The sequence below is a fragment of the Prionailurus viverrinus genome, chromosome B1 (assembly GCF_022837055.1).
Source record: "Prionailurus viverrinus isolate Anna chromosome B1, UM_Priviv_1.0, whole genome shotgun sequence".
Classification (NCBI taxonomy): domain Eukaryota; kingdom Metazoa; phylum Chordata; class Mammalia; order Carnivora; family Felidae; genus Prionailurus; species Prionailurus viverrinus.
In genome coordinates, this window is record NC_062564.1 from 76,796,526 (window position 1) to 76,823,762 (window position 27,237).

Consider the following 27,237-nt stretch of genomic DNA (forward strand, 5'->3'; position numbering starts at 1 on the left):
TTTGTTTGTTTGTTTCTTTAACTTTCTTAATGTTTTATTTTAGAGAGAGAGAGGAAGAGAGAGTACGAGCAGGGGAAGGGGCAGAGAGAGAGAGAGAGAGAGAGAGAGAGAGAGAGAGAATCCAAAACAGGCTCCAGGCTCTGAGCTGTTAGCACAGGGCCTGACGTAGGGCTTGAAACTCGTGAACCACAAGATCATGACCTGAGCCGAAGTCGGAAGCTTAACCAACTGAGCCATCCAGGTGCCCCTTCCTCCACCATTGTTTCTTATTACACATAATATATTGCTAGTCTCTATAGATAATGTTACAGTTTTTATTTACACTTGTTATATGTGTTTTAAAGAATGTAAGGGAAGAAAAATGTTAAAAATTTTTCCATATCTTTACAATTTTATTTATTTATGTATTTATGTATGTATGTATGTATGTATGTATGTATGTATGTATTTATTTTAGAATGGGAGAGCATGAGCAGGGTAGAGGGGCAGAGGGAGAGAGGGAGGGAGAGAGGGAGGGAGAGAGAGAGGGAGAAAGAGAGAGAATGAATCCTAGTCAGGCTCCATGCTCAGTGCAAAGCCTGATGCAAGGCTCAGTCCCACAACCCTGGGATCATGAACTGAAATCAAGGGTTGGACACTCAACCAACTGTATCTTTGTGTGATAGTTCCAACAATTTGCCCATCTCATCAGCATTTGTTCAGTGTCTTTTCCTGTGAGAAATGATTACATATTCTTGCTTCTTTGTACGTTGAGTAACTTTTTAATGTGTCCTAGACGTTGTGAATGTTATCTTTTATAAACTGTGTGTTTTGTTAAAATCCTCTAACAAATGTTGATGTTTTGCTTGTTTTAATAAGAAGGGTCAGACTACAAGTTCTACTTATCCTCTGTGTGTAGGGGTTACAGATATCACTCATTTAAAAAACCTGTCTTGTCCTGCTTTGTGTCTTTTTTGCACATAATGTACTCAGGAATTAGGTGAAGAATTGGGTGATAATTCAAGTCTTTTTTCAATACAGAAAGATTTTGCTGTTCTGGTCTGTCTGCCCCTTGCAAGTATATCTCTTGGGTTAGCCTTGGGTTTTTATGGGCTTTTACAAAGATTTTGAGGATCTTTCTTTCCCATTTCCTTCTTTTCAGGTCTACACCACACCCTGTGTCCTCCTTCCCTGCACCCCACCACCTGTACAAACCCGTTTTGTTAGTTCCCCTAACCAAAGGACAGTTTTTGTCACATTATTTGCCAGCTGAGCTTCTGACATCCACCTCTGAAATAAAGGCTCACTTTTGGGTCAGATTTAGAAGGGAAAAGTAAAAATTGAGACTCCTTACCTTCATAGTGGGTAATTCTCCCAAGTTTTACCTCCTTTACACCAATGCAGCTGCTTTTGTTTAGTACTTAGGAAATTGCTTTTTGCAGTTTTTCTTGTGGTTTTCGTTCTAATATGTAAGACTGAGAGGCTGTTAATTAGCTTCACTCCATCTTCATTGAACCAGAACTCCCTGTTGATTTTTTTCATTTTTTAAAAATTATTTTCTATTTAATGGTTTTATGATATTACATTTCCTTTCTTCTTTGTGGACTTTATTTCTTGTAAGACATGTCTGTTAGTAATGAATTTTCCCAGTCTGTTCATCTGAAAATACTTTTGTTAGTCTTAATTTTTTGATAATAGTTATTCTGGATGTAAAATTTTAACAGATAGCTTTCTGTTTGCACTTTGTGATTTAATTGACTTTTGGCCTCTACTATTTTCAATGAGATGTCATCCTTGTATTGTTGTTTTCTTTGGGTTGAGTCCTATTTCTCTTGATGCTTTTAAGCTTTTTTTCTTTGTCTTTGAATTTTGACTATTTTGCTTAGTTGTGATCCTCTTTGTTTTTATCCTTTTTTGGTTTATTGAGTTCTTGAATCTGCAAGTTAATGTTTTTCCATCACTTTTTGCCAGATTTTTCCCCATGGTTTCTTCAGAAATTTTTCTTGCCGCTGCCGCCACTTCTCCTCCTCCTTCCTCCTTCCTCCTTCCTCCTTCCTCCTTCCTTCTTCTTCCTTCTTCTTCCTTCTTCCTCCTTCCTCCTTCCTCTTCTTTCTCCTTCTCCTCTGCCTCCTCCTCCTCCTCCTCCTCCTCGTCCTTGTCCTCCTCCTCCTCCTCCTCCGGCACCTGCATTATAGCTATGGTGGAATACTACATTGTCTCACAGGTTTCTAAAAGTTTGCTAATTTATCTTCCATCGTTTTCTCTTTGTTCTTTGGGCTCACAGATTGTGTCTTAAAGCTCTCAAAGCTCACAGGTTCTGTCTTTTGCCATATGAATTTGCTACTGAGTGCCTCTTGTGAATTTTTCATTTTTCTTATTTACTTTTCAACTCTAGATTCTTGTATTTCTTTTTTAAAAAAATTTTTAATTAAAAATTTTTAAAAAATGTTTATTTTTGAGAGAGAGAGAGAGTATGAGTGGGGTGGGGCAGAGAGAGAGGGAGACACAGAATCTGAAGCAGGCTCCAGGTTTCAGCACAGAGCCCCACGCAAGGCTCGAACCCATGAACTGTGAAATCATGACCTTGAGCTGAAGTCTGGTGTTTAACCAACTGAGGCACCCAGGCGCACCCTCCCCCAACAATTTTTCTTAATGTTTATTTTACTTTTGCAAGAGAGGCATGTATGCAAGTGGGGGAGGGACAGAGATGGAGGAAGACACAGAATCTGAAGCAGGTTCCAGGCTCTGAGCTGTCAGCACAGAGCCCTATGGAGGGATTGAATTCACGAACCCATGAGAACCTGACCTGAGTGGATGTTGGACGCTTAACTAGCTGAGTCACCCAGGGGCCATGTGATGCTTTTTTATAGTTTATTGAAATATCCTAATTGTTTACTTATTGCTAACCTAGTTTTCTTGTAACTCTTGATTTTCTTACCTCAGTGTGTAGTAATTTCTCAAGAATTAATGCCTCTCAATTTGTTGCTTTGTTGGTTGAATGGTTGCATGTGAAAGTGTTGTTTAATTTTATTTCTGTCTTTTTTTGTGGAGGGACATGCTGACTTCCATGTTGGCATTAATGGAAGTCATTTTTGCTTTTTTTTTTAAAATAGTATGCTTTAAATTTTGGTACTTTCCCAGTCTTTTACTTATTGTGAACAACTGAAAAATATGTAAATTGGGCTAATATACGGAAATGTGAATAATTAGTCCTGTCTATATGTGGTTCAACTACTTTTAAAAAACACTGAATAAAGAGATGTATTGAATATTTATATTAGTTATAGAAAACGGAATTAATTTGGGAATGATGGGTAGGTAGTTCCTTTAAATCTAATTGGAGTTCTGTGGAAATAATTTTTGGGTCCAAAATTCAGTATGAGATTGTGTGAATTGTAGATTTTCTTTCTCTTTTTTGTCTGTCTGTCTGTCTGCCTGTCTGTTGTTCTTTCCATCTTTCTGTTCTTCTTTTTTGAGCTCTTTCTTTTTTAACTTCTTTCTTAATTTCTTTCATGATTTAAAGAGACGGAATTCAAATGGAGCATTGATATATAATTTCATTATCTGTTTATGGTCACATTGCTGCCTAAAATATATTACCGTAAGTTTTAAAGGCCAACATGCAAAGGGCGCAGATATATTTAGTGAAGCTTTCATAATAACTGAAAGTCAAATGGAGTGTGACATAGACTCAAATTGAAAAAAATGGAGAAAATTGGAGGGAAGATAGTCTTTCCTGATGCAAGATAATACAGGTATGCCACACTGCATAATAGAAGTCAGTAGCATTTCTAAATTTTAAGTGGCAATTTAATTTCCATTAAATGACATAAACTTTCTCATTTATTTGTTAAATATAAATTCTTTTTCACCATCACATCATTTAGACGTTATTTCCGACACATATTCTTCCTATGTGTTCTGATGCAGTGTCATTCACTTCCTAGTCCCTGTTTAAATTTTAAGTATCAAATTTTTAATTTTTGAGTCTCATGAGCTTTAATCATATGTTTTTATGTCTCTGAACAGATTGAAATAATTTGTTACTTTTCAAATTACTCTTTTTGGAGTTTCTATTACCTGAATATTTTCTTCATTGAAACTGCTATAGTGTACATGCCATAGTACATTTCAATTCAGAAAAAAGATGTATATGTGTGTGCATATATACATTATATATATAATGTCCGTGTGTATTTTATTATATGATTATATGTATGGTCAGAGTAAAATAGATTATATGAAAACATTCCCCAATTTTAATAGTGCTTCTTATGGATTAATTTTATCATCTTTTTCTACTTTTGTTTCTATTTCCAATAGAGAAATGTATATATATTTATAAATTTTTTAATAGTTAGAAAAATATATAAATGTCATTGAAATGGTACAGGATTTTCCTGTTCTAATGTGAAGAATGGTTTTTGTGTTAAATAGGGACTAAACTTTGATCAGAAAGCAAAACATGCTCACTTTGGTTTTTCAAAGTTTAGTGGTTATGTTTAGTAGATATATAAACTAATTGGATTCTGCTTTAGTGAAAAATACTCAACACTTAAAAAATTACTTTAGGATAAATATTAGGTATATGGATCTTATTCTATTAATTTTGGTCTTCTCATGTGATTAATACTAATAAAAATTTGAAAGTAATTACAGTTTTATCTAGAGTTCATCTTCTGGTGAAATCATTGTAATTTTAACCAAAGATTATTTAAGTTAAGCTATAGCATTCATAGATTAATTCTATGTTAAAATATCTTTGAGTGTTGTGGTTTTTAAACTGCTATTAAGCTTATGTTAATATTTCTTTTACAAATAATTTAATTTTTATTTACTTAATTTAAATCATAGAAGGAAAACTTTTATAAACATAATAGTGTTGTCCCAGTAATTGAATGTTACAGTTTTTTAAATACAATTTGAATTAAAAATAACCAGTTTCACATATCTCATTTTATGAGATTACAATGTTTATGGACCTAGATGCTTTTAATTAATGTTTTAATAGGAAACAAAGTTCTTTTCACATATTTCATTTCTGTCAGCTACTAGAGGATCAAGGTCTTTACTTTTTGTTCATAGTTATGTTTTTTCAGACTTAGTTATTGAAGACAAATTTTTTTAATGTTTACATTAAACATCAGAGTGTGTGCGGGGAAGGGGCAGAGAGAGGGAGACACAGAATCCAAAGTGGGCTCCAGGTTCTGAGCTGTCAGCACAGAGCCTGATGTGGGGCTTGAACTCACGAACCGTGAGCTCATGACCTGAGCCAAAGTCGGATGCTTAACCAACTGAGCCACCCAGGTGCCCCATTTCAGACTTAGTTATTAAGCATTAAAATTTTTATCTAGGAGGATAGTTGAAAATCTTAGTATTTTAAAATAATCATAAACTTTTCAGATTTTTTTCTAAATGTTTATAAGGAGGAAATGGTATAATGAATTAATTGAATGGTTTTTTTTTACTCAAATTGTGTATGATACTCAAATTTTTCTATGCTTTGTTTATGTTCAAATCAGTGGTCTGTTGGCTGAATGCCCTTGGAGATTATTTAAAAACTTAGATTATTATGTAAATTTTGAGAATTGATTATGAAATTTGTTTTAGATATCATTTATGTTTCAGTCTTTTGCTTTTTATTTTTTATTGTCATTCATTACCTGTTGTCATTATCATTCATTTTCCTGTTCCTTTGCTTTCCATGGTGAGAATTATTTACGGATTTAAATATGTGTTACCACTAAACAGTGCTTTCTTTGTATTGATCTTAAATGTGGTAACTTCCAAAGGGCATTGTTAAGTCTGCAGTAGAGGAAAAAATAGTGACTCAGAACCAGCTTTATGCTATACAATTTGCATAAGTACATTTATGGGTGTAGTATAAATCACCATATTTTCTAAATGTTTTAATTTGTTCTCATTTTTTGGCTTTCATTAAAAGGAACAATAACTAGTAGAGATAAGCAAGTTTTTCTCAAAGACTTTTTTTTTTTGGAAGAGTTGTAAAATTTAGAGGGACGTATAGAGGTTTCCCATATACTCTCTTGTCCCCACACATGTATACTCTTCCTTATTATCAACACACCCATTAGAATTTACAGTTGGTGAACCTACATTTACACATTATAATCATCCAAAGTCCATAGTTTACATTATGCTTTACTGTTGGTATTGTACATTCTGTGGATTTGGACAACTGTATAATGGCATGTATCTGTCATTTGGTTATCATACAGAGTATTTTCATTGCTCTAAAAATCCTCTGTGCTCTGCCTGTTCATTCCTTCCACACCTACCCCCAATCTTTGGCTCCCACTGACCTTTTTACTATCTCCATAGTTTTGCCTTTTCCAGAATATCATATGTTTGGAATCGTACAGCCTTTTCAGATTGGCTTCTTTCACTTAGTAATATGCATTTAAGATTCCTCCATGTTGGGGCACCTGGTTGGCTCATTTGGTTAAGCATCCAACTTTGGCTCAGGTCATGATTGTGGTTCATTTCCAGCCCCTCCAGGCTCTGCACTCTCTCTTTTTTTCTCTCTCTCTGGACCTTGTGGGATTCTCTCTGTCCCTCTCTGCCCCTCATTCACTCAAACTCTCTCTCTCTCTCTCAAAAATAAAATAAAATAAAATAAGAAAACAAAAATTAAAAAAAACATGAATCTTAAAACAAAAAAAGATTTCTCTATGTCTTTTCATGGCTTGGTAGCTCATTTCTTTTTAGTGCTGAATAATATTCCATTGTTGAGATATCCATAGTTTATTCATCCATTCATGTACTGAAAGACATCTTGGTTGCTTATAAGTTTTGCCAGTCATGAATACAGGTGCTATAAATATGCGTATGCAGGTTTTGGTATGGACATGGTTTCATCTCCTTTGGGTAAATACTGAGGAGTATGATTGATGGATCCTATGGTAAAAATATGTTTAGTTTTGTAAGAAATTGCCAAAATCTATCTTCCAAAGTGGCTATACCATTTTGTTTCCCCACCAGCATTGGATGAGAATTCTTACTGCTCTACATACATGGCGTTGTTGGTGTTCTGGGTTTTGTCCATTCTCATAGATGTGTGTAGTAGTATCTCAATGTTTTAATTTGTATTTCTCTGATGACATATAATGTGGAACATCTTTTCATAGGCTAATTTTCCATCTGTATATCTTCTTTGGTAAGGGTCTGTTAAGTTCTTTGGTCCGTTTTTAAATAGGGTTGTTCTTTTTTTTTTATTGTTGAGTTTTAAGAGTTCTTTGTATACTGTGGATACCAGTCCTTTATCAGATGTGTGTTTCACATGTATTTTCTCCCAGTCTATCTTGTCTTCTGATTCTCTTGCTATTGTCTTTTGAAGAGCAGAAGTTTTTAATTTTAATGAAGTCCAGCTTATCAGTTATTTTGTTGTGGATTGTCTTTGGTTTTGTATCTTGTATCACCATACCCAAGGTCATCTACGTTTTATCTTACGTTGTCTCCTAGGAGTTTTATAGTTTTGCATTTTACATTTAGGTCCATTTTGAGTTAATTTTTATGAAAGGTGTAAGGTCTGTGTCTAGATTCATTTATTTGAATGTGGATATCCTTTCGTTCCAGCATCGTGTTTTGAAAGAGTATCTTTGAGGGGCGCCTGGGTGGCTCAGCTGGTTAGGTGGCTGACATCAGGTCAGGTAATGATCTTGCAGTTCGTGAGTTTGAGTCCCAAGTTGGGCTTTGCGCTGACAGCTCAGAACCTGGAGCCTGCTTCAGATTCTGTGTGCCCCTCTGTCTCTGCCCCTCCCCAGCTTGCATTCTGTGTCTCTCTCTCTCTCTCAAAAATAAATACACATTAAAAACAATTTTTTTTAAATAAAAAGAGTATCTTTGGTCCGTTGTACTACCTTTGCTCTCCCTTTTGCCAATACCATACTGTCTTGAGACCATACCATACTTGGTATTTGCCAATACCATACTTGTCTTGAGAGAGAGAGAGAGAGAGAGAGAGAGAGAGAGAGAGAGAGAGAGAGAATCTGAAGCAGACCCTTTGCTGGCAGCAGAGAGCCTGATGTGGGGCTTGAACTCATGAACTGTGAAATCATGATCTGGGTTGAAGTCAGACACTTAACCTGAGCCACCCAGGTTCCATGGTTTTATAATAAATCTTGAAATCACATAACATTGGTTTTCCAGCTTTGTTTATCTCCGTCAGTAATTGTGTTAGCTGCCCTGGCTTTTGCCTTTCCATATAAACTTTAGAATAGTTTCTTGATATCCACATATCTTGTTGAGGTTTTGGTTAAAATTGTATTGAATCTATAGATCAAGTTGGGGAGAACTGAGACGTTGAGAATATTGAGTCTTCCTGTAAATGAACATGGATTTTCTGTCCATTTATTTAGATCTTCTTTGGTTTTATGCATCAGTTTTATAGTTTTTTCTCATACATATCTTGTATATATTTTGTTAGATGTATATACCTAAGTATTTTATTTTTGGGGAGTGCTACTGTAAATGGTATTGTGTTTTTAGTGTCCTATTCCACTTGTTGATTATTGGAATATAGGAAGGCAGTTGACTTTTGTATATGAACTCGGTATTCTGCAACCTTGGTATAATTGCTTATTAGTTATAGGAGTTGTGTGTGTGTGTGTGTGTGTGTGTGTGTGTGTGTGTGTGTGAATTCTAGATGTTCTTTGAACAAAGACAGCTCTATGTGTTCCTTAACGGTCTGTATACTATTTATTTCCTTTTCTTGCCTCACTGCATTAGCAAGAACTTACTGTACAAAGCTGAAAAGGAGTGGTGTCTTGTACCTGATCTTATTTGGAAGACTTGATTTTTCTTGCTATTAGGTACCTTAGCTGTAGGGTTTTTGTGGATAGTCCTTATGAAGTTGAGAAAAATTCTCCTCTATTCTTAGTTTATTTAGAGTTTTTAACATGAATGGGTGTTGGATTATGTCAAATGCTTTAAAAATTTTTTTAAATGTTTATTTTTTTATTTTATTTTTTTTTAATTTTTTTTTCAACGTTTTTATTTATTTTTGGGACAGAGAGAGACAGAGCATGAACGGGGGAGGGGCAGAGAGAGAGGGAGACACAGAATCAGAAACAGGCTCCAGGCTCCGAGCCATCAGCCCAGAGCCTGACGCGGGGCTCGAACTCACGGACCGCGAGATCGTGACCTGGCTGAAGTCGGAGGCTTAACCGACTGCGCCACCCAGGCGCCCCAATGTTTGTTTATTTTTGAGAGAGAGAGAGAGAGAGAGAGAGAGAGAGAGAGAGAGAGTGAGAGAGAGTGAGTGTGTGAGCAGGGGCAAGGGAGGGGTAGAGAGAGAGGAAGAGACACAGAACTCGAAGTGGGCTCCAGGCTCTGTGCTGTCAGCCCAGAGCCTGATGTGGGGCTTGAACTCATGAACTGTGAGATCATGACCTGAGCCGAAGTTGGACGCTTAACCGACTGAGCCACCCAGGTGCCCCTCAGATGCTTTTTTCTATATCTACTTATGCTAGTAATTTTCTTATCTACAGATTAATTGATTTCATGATAGATTATATCATTTGATTTGCAAATCTTGAACCAGTCCTTGCATCCCTGGGATAAATTTGTCATGATATATAATTCTTTTTATGTTTTTTTGCATTTGTTTGATAATATTTTCTTGAGAATTTTATTTCATCTTTTTAAAAAAAAAATTTTTTTTCAACGTTTATTTACTTTTGGGACAGAGACAGACAGAGCATGAACGGGGGAGGGGCAGAGAGAGAGGGAGACACAGAATCAGAAACAGGCTCCAGGCTCTGAGCCATCAGCCCTGAGCCTGACACGGGGCTCGAACTCATGGACTGCGAGATTGTGACCTGGCTGAAGTCGGAGGCTTAACCGACTGTGCCACCCAGGCGCCCCTCATCTTTTTTTTTTTTTTTTTAATGTTTATTTACTTAGAGACAGCATGCAAGTGAGGGTGGAACAGAAAGGGAGAGAAAGAGGATCCCAAGCGGGCTATGTGCTGGCAGTGCAGAGCCCATGTGGGGCTCGCTGGAACTCATGAGCCATGAGATCATGACCTGAGCCGAAGGAGTCTGATGCTCAACTCAATGAGCCACCCAGGCGCCCCACATTTTTGTTAATGAGACTTATTGGTCTGTAGTTTTCTTGTAATGTGTTGATTTTCATTTTTATTTTTATTTTGGTGTGGGGTAATGCTGGCTCATAGAATGGTTTAGGAGGTATTCCTTCTGCTTCTGTCCTTTGAAGGGAATTGTAGAGAATTGGTATAATTTCTTCCTCAGTTTTTGGTAGAAGTTACCAATAAGCCAGTCTGTTTCTGGCCCTTTTGTTTTGGTAGGTTATTATTTATTGAGTCACTATCTTTAGTCATTATAAGCCTATTTAGATCGTCAGTTACTCTTTTTTTCCCTTTTTTTAAAATTTAGATTTTAGTTAATTACTGTACAGTGCAGTATTTGTTTCAGGAGTAGAATTCATTGATTCATCACTTATGTACAACACCCAGTGATCATCACAAGTGCCCTTCTTACTACCCATCACCCATCTAGTCCATCTCCCACCCCTCTCCCTCAGGCAACCCTCAGTTTGTTCTCTATCATTAAGAGTCCCTTGTGGTTTGTTTCCCTCTCTCCTCTCTTTTCCTCCTTTCCATATGTTCATGTGTTTTGTTTCTTAAATTCCACATATTAGTAAAATCGTAGATCATCAATTATTCTTGTGTGTGTTTTGGCAGATTATCTCTTTTAATGAACTGGTCTCTTTCATCTAGGTTATAGAATTTAAGGGCATAGAATTGTTCATAGTGTTCTTTTATTATTTGTTTTATGTTTATGGGATCTGTAGTGATGTTCCTTCTTTCATTTCTGAAAATAGTAAATTGTGTTTTTTTTATTAGTTAACCTGGCTAGAAGCTTATCTCCTTTATGGATCTTTTTCAAATCAGCTTTTGGTTGCATTGATTTTCTCTATTGATTTACTATTTTTAATTTTTTTGTTTGCCACTCTAATACTTATTTATTTTCCCCTGCTTACTTTGGATTGAGTATTCTCTTCTTTTTTTAGTTTTCTAGGGTGGAAGCTTGATTAGTGATTTAAGTTTTTTCTTCTTTTCTAATAAGTCACTGCTATAAATTTCCTCGTAAGGACTGCTTTTGCTGGATTTCACAGATTTTAATAGCCTGTTTTCATTTTCATTTAAAATATTTTTAGATTTTCTTGAGACTTCCTCTTTGACCTACATGTTATTTTTTAGCATTTTGTTTAATATCCACATATTTTGGAATTTTGCAGCTATCTTTCTGTTAATGATTTCTAGTTTAATCTCCTTGTGGTCTGAGAACAAACAATATATCATTTCTGATCTTTGCATTTGTTTACATGTGTTTTATAGCCCTGAATGTGAGCTACTTGGTGAATGTTCCATGTTAGCTTAAGAAAAATGTGTATTCTGCTGTTACTGGGTGAAATAGTCAATAGATGTCAATTAAATCCAGTCAATTGATGGTATTGTTGAGTTCAATTATGTCCTTAATGATTTTCTGCCTGCTGGATCTGTTTCTGAGAGCGATGTTAACGTCTCCAATTATAATAGTGTATTCGTCTATTATTCTTCTTGCAGTATTATCAATTTTTATGCCACATTGTTTTATACTCTATGGTTAGGCACATACATGTTATAGACTATTATGTCTTATTGGAGAATTGGCCTCCTTTATCATCAAGCAATGCTCTTCTTATCTCTGATAATTTAACTTGCTTTAAAGTCTGCTTTCTCTGAAATTAGTGTTAATTATTCTTGCTTTCTTTTTATTAGTGTTAGCATGGTTTATGGTTTCTCCATTTACTTTTAGTCTGTATGTGTCATTATATATAAGGTGGGTTTCTTGAAGACAGTATAGTTGAAACGTAAGTTTTTAAATGTCAGGAATTTGTATTAAATTCACCCATATCTTGAAATTAGGTTTATAATCATGAATATATAAAAATAAATGTATACCTATGTATTTTAAATCTTTACTTTTGAATAATAGTAATTTGTTTTTAATTTTAATTACTTCAGTGTTATCTATAAACTTATGGCATCGACAAGTGAAGGAATCAGAGTACAAGCTCTCAAGGCAATGGGCTATTTTTTAAAACACCTGGCCCCAAAGTGAGTATAGTGTTCATGAAATCTAAAATGGGTTGTGGTATATTACTTTTTATTTTATAAATCTTTGGAATAGTATTTTTGTTCTGTGATTTCTCTAGTTCCTCTTCTCTTTATTTTTATTTATAAAATCTATGTAAATTTAATCCCATTTCTATATATTAAAAATAAAATGGAAACAGGAATATATAGGTTTTTAAAAAATATTTATCTATTTTTTTTGCATGTGCAAGTGGGGAGGGGCAGAAAGAGAGGGAGAGAGAGAATCCCAAGCAGACTCCAGGCTGAGCATGGAGCCTGATGCAGGGCTCGATCCCACACCTGGGAGATCATGACCTAAGCTAATATCAAGGGTTGGATGCTTAACTGACTGAGCCACCCAAGCACCCCAGTGTAGTTAGTTTTATATGAAATAAATTTTCCATTTGTTCTTCATTCATTATAAGAGTACATTTGTATAAATGGAATTTTAGAAACCATGGAGACTTCATTTCATGGGGGTTGATCATTTGCTTTATCTGTACTATAAAGCTGATATTTTAACCTAGATAGTTGTCATAGTATGTTCTGTTATATGGATAACTGAAAACTGAAATTTTTGTATTTTTTTCTTAGCTGAATGTAGATATTCATATCCTACCTATTGTTCCTTATACCATGTTGGTTTATTATAAAAATTAACATTTGTGGCAATAGAGAAGTGTTGGCAAACTATGGTCTTTCTGTGGATTCCAGTTGGCTGCCTGTAAATAAAGTTTGGTTGGGACACAGCCACAATGACTTATTGGCTTATTATATATGGCTGTTTTCAGATTGTGACAGCAGTATTGAGTTGTTGCTACAGAGCCCATTTTGTCCACAAAGCCGAAAATATTTACTATCCAGACATTTGCAGAAAAAATTTGATGAATCTCAGGGTAGAATTGAAGTTTATGATACTTTAGTTTCTAAATTTTTGCTTGGAAGTTTAATTTGGTGTATTTATCTTCACAGTATTAATTTTCTTAATTTTCTTTCATTTTTTCTACCTTTTTCTCCATATTGTTTTTCTACTTAACAACTTACTTAGGCTTTAGATTTCATCCATAATAGAGTTTATCTCAGTGCTGATGGAGAGTAGAAACTAGTTAATAAACAATTGCTCTGAAGATTTTTGGTGTGCTGTGACATAGCCAGTCTTGTGTATATATTTTTTAAACTTCAGCTGTGCTTACATTGTAGTTTGTATTTCTCTGCTTAAAGATTTTGTGGCCTTATGAGTTCTAGGTTAAAGAAAAGTGGGAGAGTTACTGAGCTGGAATTTGTGGATAATGTGAAAAACATTTTTGTATCTTCTTCATCCAACTTGCATACTAAATAGTAGATAATAGTACTCTGCATTTGATTATTTTTTTTTTTATGAAATCACAGAAGAAAAGCCGAAGTCATGCTTGGACATGGATTGTTTTCATTGCTAGCAGAAAGACTCATGCTTCAGACAAATTTAATCACAATGACCACGTATAATGTTTTGTTTGAGGTAAGAATATATTTAGAATTTAATCTTATTTCATATTTTGAGAATGACTTTATAATTTAGTTGCTAATGTCTAGATAAAATAAGGTAATTTAGATTTGATACACAGTTTTGAAATTAGTTATATAAAGCACATATAGCTGCATCTTAAATCTATTAATCTGTTAATTATTAAACAGTATGGACATCTCTGTTAAGTATTTCCTCCATTGTATTGATTGTTTGATGTCTTGTTTTGTAATTAAGTAGAAATAGAGTTACAATGTTGAAATAATTTATTTTATAAAATACAGAAGATGGTTAGCATGACAGCATTGGACTGTATACTTAACATTGATTAGTGCTGACTTATGTTCATTTATATTAATGGTACAGTGATTATGCTAATCTATTGTTTTCCTTCTGTAGATTCTTATAGAACATATTTGTACTCAAGTGATACATAAACAGCATCCAGATCCTGATTCTTCAGTAAAGATACAGAATCCTCGTATGTATTTTATATACTTTTATTTTTTTGTTTTTGTTTTTATGGCCATTTAATTGACATACAATATTGTATAAGTTTAAGGTGTACAACTTAATGAAACAATTTTATATATGTATATATTGTGAAATGATTACCACAGTAAGGTTAGTTAACACATCCATCACAGTATCTTTAGAATTTTTTGTGTGTATGTGTGGTGAGAACTTTTAAGATCTACTGGTTTGGTAACTTCTCATTGTACAATACTGTATTGTTAACTGTAGTCACCATGTTGTACATTAGATACCCAGAACTTACTCAGCTTATAACTGGAAGTTTGTATCCTTTGAGTACTTTTCCCCATTTCTCCCCTTATTTTTTATACTTTTAATAAGTACTTTTTGGGGTGCCTGGGTGGCTCAGTAGATTGAGCGTCTGACTTTAGCTCAGTTCATGATCTTAATATTTGTGGGTTTAAGCCCTGCATCAGGCTCTGTGCTGACAGCTCAGAGCCTGGAGCCTGCTTCTCCTTCTCTCTCTGCTCCTTCCTCACTCGTGCTCTGTCTCTCTCTCTCAAAAATAAAATTAAAAAAAAAAAAGTACTTTTTGCCAATAAAAAGAAAGTCACTGAGAAAAACCTGAAGTTGATATTGTTGAGAACATAGTGTTCAAAGAATATTTCATTATAGGGAATAATATAATGCTACTTTTGTTTTTGGTTAATATTGAATATAACATCTAATTAACCTTAGGTTATGTGGAAATGTTTATATAGAGGTTTTGAAGAATTGTGTATGTAAGATACTGATTTAATGTATGTTCAGATTTTCAGTAAAGTTTTGATTGCACCATTTAGTGATGTCAGCCCAAATTACATGAACCATGGAGGTAGCTTTCATCTTAAATTAATGTCAAGTTAGGAATACCAAGTTTGGAATTGAAAAATATCTGCTTTTTTTTTTTTTTATTGTTTATGAACTTAGTCTTGTTGAACAGTCTTTTCTTTTGATATTTAGAATTCTTAAGCACTTGTACAAAGTGTACATTTTTCATCTTTTTAAGATTATTGACATTGAAATAACTGACTTATAGAGTTTTGAAATTTAATTACCTTTTGTGCGGTGAGTTGTGTTTGTGGTACTCTGTTTCAGTACTAGTTTTAAAAACATGTCTGGGAAGTTTAATTTTCCTCAGCCTTCAGGGAGACTTGATGTTATTATTTTAGAGAGTAAGAAAAGGAGAAAATCTTGAGTATATGTATATAAATATAAATTATATTTTATGATTATAGAGATGACTTATTGAAGTAAGAATTTTAGAATGTATGATCTATGTAATATACTATCTCAGAAAGACACACACTATAGTATGGTGTTTAAAAGCGTTACCTGCCCAGGTTTTTATGTTGTTTATGTTTCTTAATAGTTGTGTGAATTGCTTAATTTCTGTGTGCCTCAGTTTTCTTATCTCTAAAAAGGGGATAAAATCAGTATTTAGCTATCATTGTATATGGGTTTTCTTAAAATAGTACCTCATGATAGTATATTCTCAAAATTAAGTGTCTGTTATTGTCATTACAATTGTTATTATGATTATTATCATCATTGTAATCATTTTCCAGACAGAGAAATTTTTCAATTTGTCATTAGAAGAAATCAGAAATTACTTCCCAAATGTCTTTTATTGTATGATAAAATATCTTCGTATTTGCTGTTTTGCACTCACCAAAAACCTTGGCAAAAGGCTAGTTCAGAAGTTCTGAATTGTAATTGGGTAAAAACTTAATATATTTATTTAATTTTAAATTCAGGGTTATAGATGTTTTTGTTTCTTTATAGTTCTGGATTTAAGTATATATTTTAAATAATTTTTTTCCTTAAAGCTAAATACTAGAAATTTAGATAGCGTTATTTTTAAGACCATTACAATAGCAATTTCATTTGTATTTGGGGTGTTGAATAGGTTTTAATTTTATTTGTTTTTTAACCTAATTTCACTTTTTAAAAAAATGTTTTTTTAATGTTTATTTATTTTTGAGACAGAGAGAGACACAGCATGAGCAGGGAAGGGGCAGAGAGAGAGGGAGACACAGAATGTGAAGCAGGCTCCAGGCTCTGAGCTGTCAGCACAGAGCCCAACGCGGGGCTCGAACTCACGAACCGTGAGATCATGACCTGAGCCGAAGTCGGACGCCCAACCGACTGAGCCACTCAGGCGCCCCCCTAATTTCACTTTTAAAATTTGCTATGATAAATGGAAAGCTTTGTGCATGAAACATCTATTTTGTTGAAAAGCTGAGAACTTTTTCTGAGATTTTGATTACAGCTTTTGAGTTTGAGATCAACTTTACTAATTGGCAGAAATTATGGAGAATTGTTAGTTTTACTGTTATTTAATTCATAGATAACATAATTTTATTTAATATAACCTTTTAAAATTTGGCTTTACTTTCATACATTCTAATGATGAAATAAAAAATTCCTTATTTATGGAGGCTTTCTAAATAGATGTATTGTCATTTTTTTTCTGCAGGTGATCATTTTTTTTTTATAATACAAGGATGTTTTCAGTAGACATCTATGTCAGGGAAGCTAGAGAAATATATTAATGATCTTCCATCATGAATTTTTTGTAATGTTTTGGTTTTTACTAATTTATGAATTGTCTTACAGAGATACTAAAAGTAATTGCAACCCTACTTCGAAATTCTCCCCAGTGTCCTGAAAGCATGGAAGTTCGCAGAGCCTTTCTTTCTGATATGATTAAACTTTTTAATAACAGCAGAGAAAACAGAAGGTAAGGTTTGAATTTTTTTCTAAGAAAAATTGCTTTAAAAATACTGTGCAATGAATTTTCCATATGCTTTTTTCATTAAGGGTATATAAGTAATGTACCTTATATTTAAAGTAAGTTTTCAGTACCACCTTCTTTAATTGTTTTAATAGATGGAGGTGCCTTTTTTTTTCTTTGGCTTATTTTGTTTTGAACTTTTACTTTTTAGAATTCTTAGAGATGAGGGTTTTTTTTTTAATTTTTAAATTAAAAAAAGTTTTTTTTTAGTAATTCAGTATCCTCTTACAATTTTCAGGAGCTTGCTACAGTGTTCTGTATGGCAAGAATGGATGCTTTCTCTTTGTTATTTCAATCCTAAGAATTCTGATGAGCAAAAGATAACAGAAATGGTTTATGCAATATTCAGAATCCTACTTTACCATGCAGTCAAATATGAGTGGGGTGGCTGGCGTGTGTGGGTAGATACCTTATCAATCACACATTCAAAGGTAAGTGTTTTTAATGAAAATTTATTTTAGTGTTATAAATGTCTATAATTTTGTGTTTTACTCATTTAAAAATTTTATGTACTTAAAAGCAAGGAAAAAAGACATTCTCTGAAAGCACAGTGAAAGAACAACTAAAAGGAATCACTAAGAAGAAAAATTTTCCAATTTCTTCAGAATCAAAATGAGGTTTCAAATGTTATTTTTATGTATGCTTAATAAAGTGAAACCTCATGGCATAGCATAAAGGAACTTACATTTTCAAGTAGCCATTTTCACAGATACGGTTCTCTAAATTTTAGGGTAGTTTGAAGCTTTTGAACACAAGGTGGCGCAGTATATTCAAAGATGAGAAGGTATTTTAGTAATGTAAGGTGGTTGAGTTAACTAGAAAAGCTTGGGCTAATGTGTGTCCTTTGGTCACATTACAGTCAGTTAAAAAATTGATTTGGGAGAATCTGCTAGTCTTTTATTTATTTTTATTTTTTTAATTTAAGCCAGTGTAAGTTATTTTTATATAGCTTTTCTTTAAAATTTTTTTATGAAATATTCTACACCTACAAAAAGGTATAAGGAATAATGTACCTACCAGTATTTATGACATTGGGTTCTCCATCCCAGTTTTCTTTGTCTATCATTGTTATGCCGTCTCTCCTTCCCCACTAACCTTAATTTGGGTGTTTTCATTATTTCTATTTCCTTCTTATGTATATTTTAACACATACACATCTCAACAGTAAATGATTTATATTTCATGTTTATACTTAATATAAAGAATATCACATTAAATGCATTTTTCTGTAGCTGGCTGTTTTTACTTACCATTGTTTGAGATTCATCCATATTGACCCATGTAGTTGGGTTCATTTTCTCAGTTGTGTTGTATTCCATGGTATGGCTTTATCCATTTACCAGTTGATGAACATTTTTGATACATTTTGTATATATTTGTAAGTTTCTCTCTCTACATTCCTAGAAGTGGAACTGTTTACTTGTAATATGCAGATGTTGAACTTCAGAAGATAATGCAATTTTTTCCCCCAGATTGGTATATTACTTTACATACTCTCCAGTGATGTATAAGTGCTCATTGATTCACATCACCTCAGCACTTGGTATGGCTGGAGTTTTAAAAATTTGCACATTTGGTGAATTAATTTTTTTTTTTTTAACATTTATTCACTTTTTGAGAGAGAGTGTGAGCAGGGCAGGGGCAGAGAGAGAGAGGGAGACACAGAATCCGAAGCAGGCTCTAGGCTCTGAGCTGTTAGCACAGAGCCGGATGTGGGGCTTGAACTCACAAACCGTGAGATCATGACCTGAGCCAAAGTCGGAAGCTTAACTGACTGAGCCACCCAGGTACCCCATACATTTGATGAATTTTAAATGCTGTACCTCCATAATTTTAATTTACATTTACTTATTGTTTTGTGGGAACTTAAAAAATATATTCTTGTTTTAATTTTTTGATTGCTGTATTATTTATGAATATCTTTTGTCAATTTATTTACTTAAGTTTTAGAGTTTTGTGTTTGTATTTTCTGAGGAAATTTTACATTTCAAATATTAACGCAGTAAAATTTAGTTTCTTTCATGGTTTATGGATTTTGTATCTGGTTTAAGAACTCTTTCTATACTCAGAAGGAATATAACCATACAATTATATTATTATAAATTAACTAGAAAGAATAAAGAACAGAAATGGTAAATTTGATATATCTTTAAATGTTTTTTTTTTTTTTTTTTTTTTTTAACTCTCATAGTTTATTATTCTGGAATATTTTGCCATTCTTGTGGAATATATTGCCAGTTCCTCAATGTACTTATTTAGGTGCTTGAATAACTTTTAGTTATTTGAAAGTACCTAAGAGTTATATATTCTGCTTTCTTCTTACTCAGTGAGAGGAGGGTGTGTTATTATCATAAGGATTTACAAAGATATCTTAGATTGGAAGATACCTCTCTAATTTATGTTTGAGAATAATGCAGTGATAAATAAGAAAAAGATTTGATTTTATAAAAATGCTCTTAGTCACTACATTTTTTGAGCTGACTAGTCTAAAACGGGGTTCTGCCAAATATGGCTTGAGGATCAAGCCTGTGTTTTTATAAATAAAGTTTTATTCAAACACAGCCACTTCCATCTATTTTTATATTTTCTGTGGCTGCTTTCATGCTATAAGTATTCAGTATTTGCAACAGAGACTGTATGGCTTCCAAGCCTAAAATATTTACTTTTTGGTACTTTACAGAAACTATTTGCTACCTCTTGTTGAAATTAATTTAGTTTGTGCTGATGCCCAGATCTTTTGATTTCTAGTGTAGTAGGCTGCTGCAGTCTGGACTAATTTTCTGCTAGTATTGTATTCCTCTTTACAAAAGATAATGAGAAAAACAGGATTGAGTTTGGGTCTTACATACATTTGGATTGGATTTCAGATCTAGGGAAATTCTAGGTTAGGGGAGTATCAGTATAAACTAGATTTTTCAAAATTTCCAATTACTATATGTTAATTCTGTGCTTTTGTACATACTTTTGTTTGTTCATGTCCTTAGGAAGAATGGCTAGAAGAATATAAACTTTAGATCAGTAATTCTTTTTTTCAAATCTTTTTATTACTTTTTAAAGTTTATTTATTTTGAGAGACAGAGTGGAGGAGGGGCAGAGGAAGGAGAGAGGGAATCCCAGGCAGGCTCCATGCTGTCAGTGTGGAGCCCGATGTGGGCTCAAACTCATGAACCATGAGATCATGGCCTGAGCTGAAACCAAGAGTTGAACGCTTAACTGACAACTACCCAAGTGCCTAGATCAGTAATTCATAAAGTACAGCCTGAAGACATTGCGAGCCTATGAGTCCTTTTCAGAAAATGTGTGAGGTCCTCCTTTCCCAGCTATGTGTCTTTTGAAAGTGTATTTTTTTATATACATAAATCAAAACAGTATATAATACAACACATTGAATATAAAAACAGATACTAGAGTGCAACATTATTAAGCTAGAATTTAAAGAGATTTGTGAAAATGTGAAATCCTAGCACTCTTCTCATTATTACTATTATCTTCTCATTATGTTATTTATACTAACATATAATGGATTTATTGTTATTTTGGAATGTGTATTTGTAAAGTTTCTTAGTCTTAATTTTTAATATGATAAGTAGTAATAGATATACCCCATAAAAATAAAAAGTTTTGGGGAGCCACAGTACCTTTTAAGAGTGTAAAGCATCCTGAGATGAAAGAGCTTGAGAACTGCTGAATTCATAGAATATTTAAGGACAATAGTCTTTTAATTTCCTATGTACAGGATTAGGAGGTTAAACTAGGAAATTCCTCCAGTATCTTTGAATTTCTGAACATTTTTGACTAAACATTTATATTTAGTTACCAGTCCCTTTGTGTATGTAATGAAGTGAACATGGGCTTTGGACAAAGGATAGTTCTGGGTTTGAATTCTGGTTTATAATATTTTGTGGTTGTGTAAACTCGGACAAGTTTCTAAACTTTTTTTAACTATCAGTGTCTAATCTAGAAATGGTAAATGTGGATATGTATAAGAAGTTAATGAAAGAAATCACAGAAAATAGAATAAATTCTCAGTGACTATTTTCCTTTGTTACAGCTCTATCATTCTTCCTATTCATCTCTTTGTTTTAATTCTCACTTCCAACACACTAGTTCAGACCCTGAGTCACTTCATGTTTGATATAAACCTAACTTTTAAAATAATTACTTATATCTACAATAATTTGTGTAGTGTGTATTCTGTGAAGTGTTATAATAGAATTGTGACTACCCAACTTAAGAACATGCTATGTGGTTCTCCCTTCTCAACCCCCACCTTAAATCTAATCTCTATTTTGAATTTTGTGTTTATCATTTCTTTCTTTAAAAAGTTGAAAAATATATTCCTAAATAATATATGATCTGATTTTCCCTATTTTTGTATTTTATGAAAATGACATCATACTGTGTGGATGCTTCTATTCCTTATTTTTTCTCAAACTTTTTGTTTTTAGAATTATTTAAAAAAAATTTTTTTTTTCAATGTTTATTTATTTTTGGGACAGAGAGAGACAGAGCATGAATGGGGGAGGGGCAGAGAGCGAGGGAGACACAGAATCGGAAACAGGCTCCAGGCTCTGAGCCATCAGCCCAGAGCCCGACACGGGGCTCAAACTCCCGGACTGTGAGATCGTGACCGGGCTGAAGTCGGACGCTTAACCGACTGCGCCACCCAGGCGCCCCTTTTAGAATAATTTTTGTTGTTACATACAGCTTTGGTTCATTCATTTATACTGCTATGAATAAGTCAAGATGCTCAAAGGCAACGGTTTTACTATAGTTGTCAGTTTTATACTTCTTATAACTGTGGCTCCCAGTAAGAAATTTATAGTGACCATGTATGTATGTACACACTCACATGCATTCACCCTTTTCTCATACACCTGAAACAGAGGTTTCAGGAAACAATATTTACCCTTACTAAACTTTGGTATATAGGGATATATTCTTAGGTTTTCTTTTTTGTTAAAAAATGCTAATGATGCCCCAGTAGGTTGATTCTGTGATCTGCCAGGTGAATTATCCTCAGTTTGAAAAGAGCACTGCTCTAGGAAATATAAGTAGGAGTAGAATTGCTAGATCCTAAGTAATGTTTCACCCTCTAATCCATGACACTTTATTTATTTATTTATTTAAATGTTTATTTTGAGAGAGAGAGAGCAAGCGAGCGTGCATGTGTGTGCATGCACAAGCAGGGGAGGGGCAGAGAGAGACAGAGAGAGTGAGAGAATCCCAAACAGGCTCCATGCTGTCAGCACAGAGCCCAACGCAGGGCTTGAATTCAGTGAACCATGAGATCCTGACCTGAGCTGAAATCCAAGAGTTGGACGCTCAACCAACTGAGCCACCCAGGTGCCCCTCATGACACTTTAAAGTTCTTATTTTTGCAAGCTTTTGTTTTCTGCCTATGTTAAAAAAATTTTTTTTTTCTTCCCTTTAGTGATTTGTAGTTCTTCATACATGTCTAGATCATTTCTACTCTGGATATTTCTAATGATCAGTAGCCTTAGGTATTATTTTCCTGTAAGTTTATTTTGCTAAAAATAACTTACGTAATGTTACTCCCTCCACAAACCCTTTGTTTTAATTTTCATAAAAAGGCAATTAAAGTTTTTTCTTTTTTTTTTTTTAACAAGAGTTTCTACTCAATCTTTCATTTCCTCTTGAACAAAGGATTTCCTGCCTTACCTTCCACTTAACTTTTTAAAGTTATATCATTCTTTGTTAAAAAGCTTCATTTTTGTTTATTCATGGCATGAACTTTGTGTTCCTTTGTAATTAGCCATATCCTTCATAGTTTTCAGGATTTAACTACCTCAACCACTTATAGCGCATTCTGTGTGAATTCACAGCACTTAATTTTCTCTTGGTATTTCTCTTAAGTAGTCTCTCTCTGTCTCCCTCCTTTTCCCATTCCCATTTCTCCCTCAGCTTCTCTTCCTCTCCCCCTCTACCTGTCCTCTCTACTCAGTCTTCTCCACCCCTCTGCTCTATTAGGTACTGTGGGTATCTAGTGCAATCTGTGCTGCCTTCTGTCTCTGCTGCTGCCATCTATCACTGCCTAGCTAACTCTCTCCCCCTTTGTTGGTTTCTCTTTCTTCTTTTGGCCACTTTTCCTCTTTCCTGTCCCTCTCTCTGTTCTTACCTTCAACATTCCTTTCTCCATTCTGTACCCTCTGTCTTCGCCTTTCCCCCAGCATATGTCTCTTTCTCTCTGTTCTGTCCTCAGTGAAATCTGTGTTTGTTTTGTCTCTGCTTGAGTGGTTACATACTCTGTGGTCTCTCTCATTCATTTTCTTTTTTTCTTTTAAAAAATACATTTTAAAGTTTATATTTATATTGAGAGAGAGAGAGCGCACAAGCAGGGGAAGGGCAGAGAGAGAGGGAGAGACAGAATCCCAAGCAGGTTGCATGCCGTCAGCGTAGAGCCAGATGCGGGACTTGAACTCATGAACCAGGAGATCATGACCTGAGCTGAAATCAAGAGTCGAATGCATAACTGAGGTGCCCCTCTCTCATTTGTTTTCAATCACCTGTGTCCAAGTCTTACAGTAGTTGTGTACTGCTTTTCTTCCCATTTCTACCTTAACTCTTTTTTTCTTTTCCACTACTCCCTTTCTTCCTATCTTCTTGTATTTGAGTACCTCTAGCTACTATGAAAGATAGAAGGATGCATCAGGAACAGATCCTATCCTAAAAAAAGTTACTTTCTAATATGGGAGATAATATTTTATATATGTGTGTGTGTGTGTGTATGTGTGTGTATATATATATATATATATATGTGTGTGTGTGTGTGTGTGTGTGTAAAACACTAAAAAACAAGGCAGGAAGGAATAAATGCCATAGAAGAGATACTCACAGTGAATGGGTAGACAGCCTCACATGAGGCTATCTGAGACACTGGTAGAACAGATGTCATTTGATGACAGCGTTGAAGGGTAAATAGGATTTGGGCATGTAAAGACTGGAATGATGAAAATCACTGGTGGAAGAATTGACATAAACAGAGGTACAGAGGTGGTGTTACTGAGGAAAAAGCATGGTGAGTTGTTGGTTTTCTTGGGAATATGTAACGTACATGAAGAAGAGCAGTAATGAGTGATACAGCCAATGTTTGCCATTTAATTATGAGTGATCCTATAATATCTTACTATATTTGTTAGAAATGAGCTCTTATATCTTATTTTGGTTGTTCCTTGTAAGCTCTGATGAGTAGGGACAAAAGATTTTATACATCTTTATATCTCCTGTAGAATTGTGCATAGAGCAATGTGGCAGTTGCACATTAAATATTTGTTGCAGGAAGAAGGAAGATCTACACCATCATTGTTTGGGCTGTCTAGTTTAGCTGTCACATGGTACCGGGGCACCCTGTATGTGCCTTAACATCTCAGTCTTCTGTTATCAGTGACTGACGAAATAGCTGCAGCAGCTGTCTTGAAAGTGTGTGTACCATAACCACACACAGTCTGATTTGGGAATCTCTCATCAGAGTAACTTGAGATGTATATTTTATTATAGTCTCCTGCACTTCACCCCAGAATCTTAATCTGAATCTCATGGGATGTTCCCAGAAATCTGTGTTTTAAAGTTAGCCCTTCTTATGCATTCTGTATTTAAAGTGCTCCTCTGAGTGTACAGAGAATTATTTTTACTAACCTTTATAAAATTCTTCCTTTCCTGCCTTTACACTAAGCTGTTAATATAATATATTCTTTAGAAAGTATCACAGATATAGAGGAATTATACATAAATTGAATATGGACCCCAGTTAAGACCCCTTAATACATTTTAAAAATTAATGAAAACGTTTTATGTCATTCTGGGAGCATATGTTATGGTGTAGAGAATGTTGAAAGAAGAAGTATAAACTCCACTTATAGAAAAAAACCCAAAAGTATGCTTTGTATATTTTAAGTATATGTATTTATAGTTTATGTGTATATTATATATAGTTTATATGTTATATATTTATAGCTTATAAAACTATTACATAGAACTATTATTTATATGTATTTATAGTTTATATATTATACATAGTTTACATATACAGTTTTAATTTATGTTTTTCTTTACTCCAGTGACTTACAGCTTTAAACAGATATTAAAACCTTTACAAAGAAAATAGTTACTTTATGGAGAGGCCTGTCTTGCTTGTTTTGGGCCAAGAACCAGTCTTTGAGTCAAGTTTTAGTATTAAAATTACAAAATGGAATAAATGCTTATTAAGTCAATTGTAGAGTATTTTTATCTGAGTAAAACTAGACTTATTACTGTTTGCTGCTTAAGTATACTTTTAAAAATAAATGCTAAACCTTTACTTAATGCTGTGAGGGGGAAAAGAAAAATTTAAAATTGTAGTATACATTAGTTCTTGTGGTTTTCACCTTTAAAGCTTAATAAATGTCGTTTAGTTTTATTTCTCTATGTGAAAATTTTTCATTAATGAAAATCTTTTCTCATAAGGTTTTACAAAGTAATTTATTTGAATATTGCTATGTTAATTACTTTGGATTTTTAATATCTTGACATCTGTATTTGAAATGGATAGCTGACATTCTAAGGTGCTTCAAATGAATATTTACTAAAGTTCAGGATGGAGCTAAAGTGATTCAGTAAGTAGGTGAACAGTTTGTAGTGTGTTGTTAGAAATTCTGCCAGAAGTATTGAGACCAAATTTTTTTCTCTAAAAATATTCACTCTGAAGCTTTACATTTTTATACATGTGATACTGAAGTGATGCTTATTTTTTCTTTGTGCAGCCATTTAAAATCTCAATATCATAAATTTATAACATGGATCTTGATAAAGTACTGGTGTGTAAAAAACTAATGTTGCAGAATTGTATAGCTTTTGCAGAGTTACATCAGGATACATTCAGCTGCTATAAAAAGCCAAAGAAACTCAATTGCAATTTTATTGTCCAGTTTGATAGATTTCCTGCCACCTTTGTAGTAGGGAAGCTGTTTGTCACTGTATCTCTCTCCTCCAACAGCTGAACTAGATTTTATAAGCAGTAATAGGGTTTTCTAGTGTAACTGCCTTGTGTTGGTTACTTTGGTCTCAGGGTTTCAAATATGTACCTGTTAAGAGTAACCTTTGTAATTCCATTATTTTCTTAGGTATTTTCCAGGTTGTTATTGTTGATCCTTTTCCTTTTCCTTGTCTTTTCTTTCCTTTTGCTTTGCTTTGCTTTGCTTTGTTTTGCTTTCTTTAATTAAGTGGCTCTGTGCCCAATGTGGAGCCTGAACTCATGACTCTGAGATCAAGAGCCGCACGCTCTGTTGACTGAGCCAACCACGCATCCCACTTTTCCTTTTTTAAAATGCTTTAAATTTAACACTATCTTGAGGAATTAATTGATTCCGTTTTCACTTGGTATGCTAGATTGCTTCTACTCTTCAATTAAAATTTAAATTAAGGCATTTAAAATATCCTGAATTACGAGAACTGTTAAAAAAATATCCTTTTTCTTTAACAAGTAAAACTCAAACTTTCTCTTATTTTTATGGATTTTACTTTTTAAGTAGACCCATGGCCAGCATGGGCCTTGAACTCAAGACCTTGGGATCAAGAATAGGTTGCTCTACCGACTGAGCCAGCCCCAAACTCAAAACTTTAGGTACTATATTTTGTCTAGGCCTATATTGCCATGAAGTAGGATGGGTCTGTGACTTATAATAATCAGTGAGTAAAAGTTATTCACACTTACATGAATTTCAGTGGCTGCATATTATTAGGTATATACAGTACATCATATTATGGAGCCGTAAAGTTAAGTGCAAAAGCTGAGCTTTATAACATCTGAATGTTATCAGGTCACTTGTAGTTATAGGAAGGAAGACTGAGTAAATAAGGTAGTTTTAATTTTTTTGGCATTCTCCAAAATTTTATTTGGAAAAATTGGTGGATGTGATATTTTAAAAATCTATTGATTTGTGTTACAATGTACTGCATTAACACCATAGTTTAACTTTTCCTTATCTTTGAACAGTGCTGGGCCTGCTTTTATATAAATGTCTCCTATTTTTGTAGGGTAAATTCCTATAATTCCAGGAGGCTTTACATGTATTAAGAGGTTCTAAAGGATATTGCTAAATTACCATCTAAAAATTTGTACCCATTTATACTCTAGTTTTTATGAGAGCACCTGTCTAAACAGTTCTTAAATGGGTCAAGATGACTTTTTATAAACAAAGATTAATAGGTTATTAACTGTATGATATTTTATGTCACTGTGCTTCCTAACTTTATCTAGATAAATCAGGATAATACTACTTGTCTTTT

At 33.9% G+C, this 27,237-nt stretch overlaps 1 protein-coding gene across 5 annotated transcripts in view; it reads left to right on the forward strand.

Annotated features, from left to right (window-relative positions):
* Nucleotides 1–27,237, forward strand: part of LRBA (LPS responsive beige-like anchor protein) — a 787,622-nt gene that overhangs the window by 153,827 nt on the left and 606,558 nt on the right. For all 5 annotated transcript variants that reach the window (XM_047856873.1, XM_047856874.1, XM_047856875.1 and 2 more), the window contains exons 18-22: nt 12,029–12,121; nt 13,529–13,637; nt 14,043–14,124; nt 16,776–16,899; nt 17,192–17,384. In XM_047856873.1, coding sequence (XP_047712829.1) covers nt 12,029–12,121; nt 13,529–13,637; nt 14,043–14,124; nt 16,776–16,899; nt 17,192–17,384 — 601 coding nt within the window. The remainder of the gene's footprint in view (nt 1–12,028; nt 12,122–13,528; nt 13,638–14,042; nt 14,125–16,775; nt 16,900–17,191; nt 17,385–27,237) is intronic.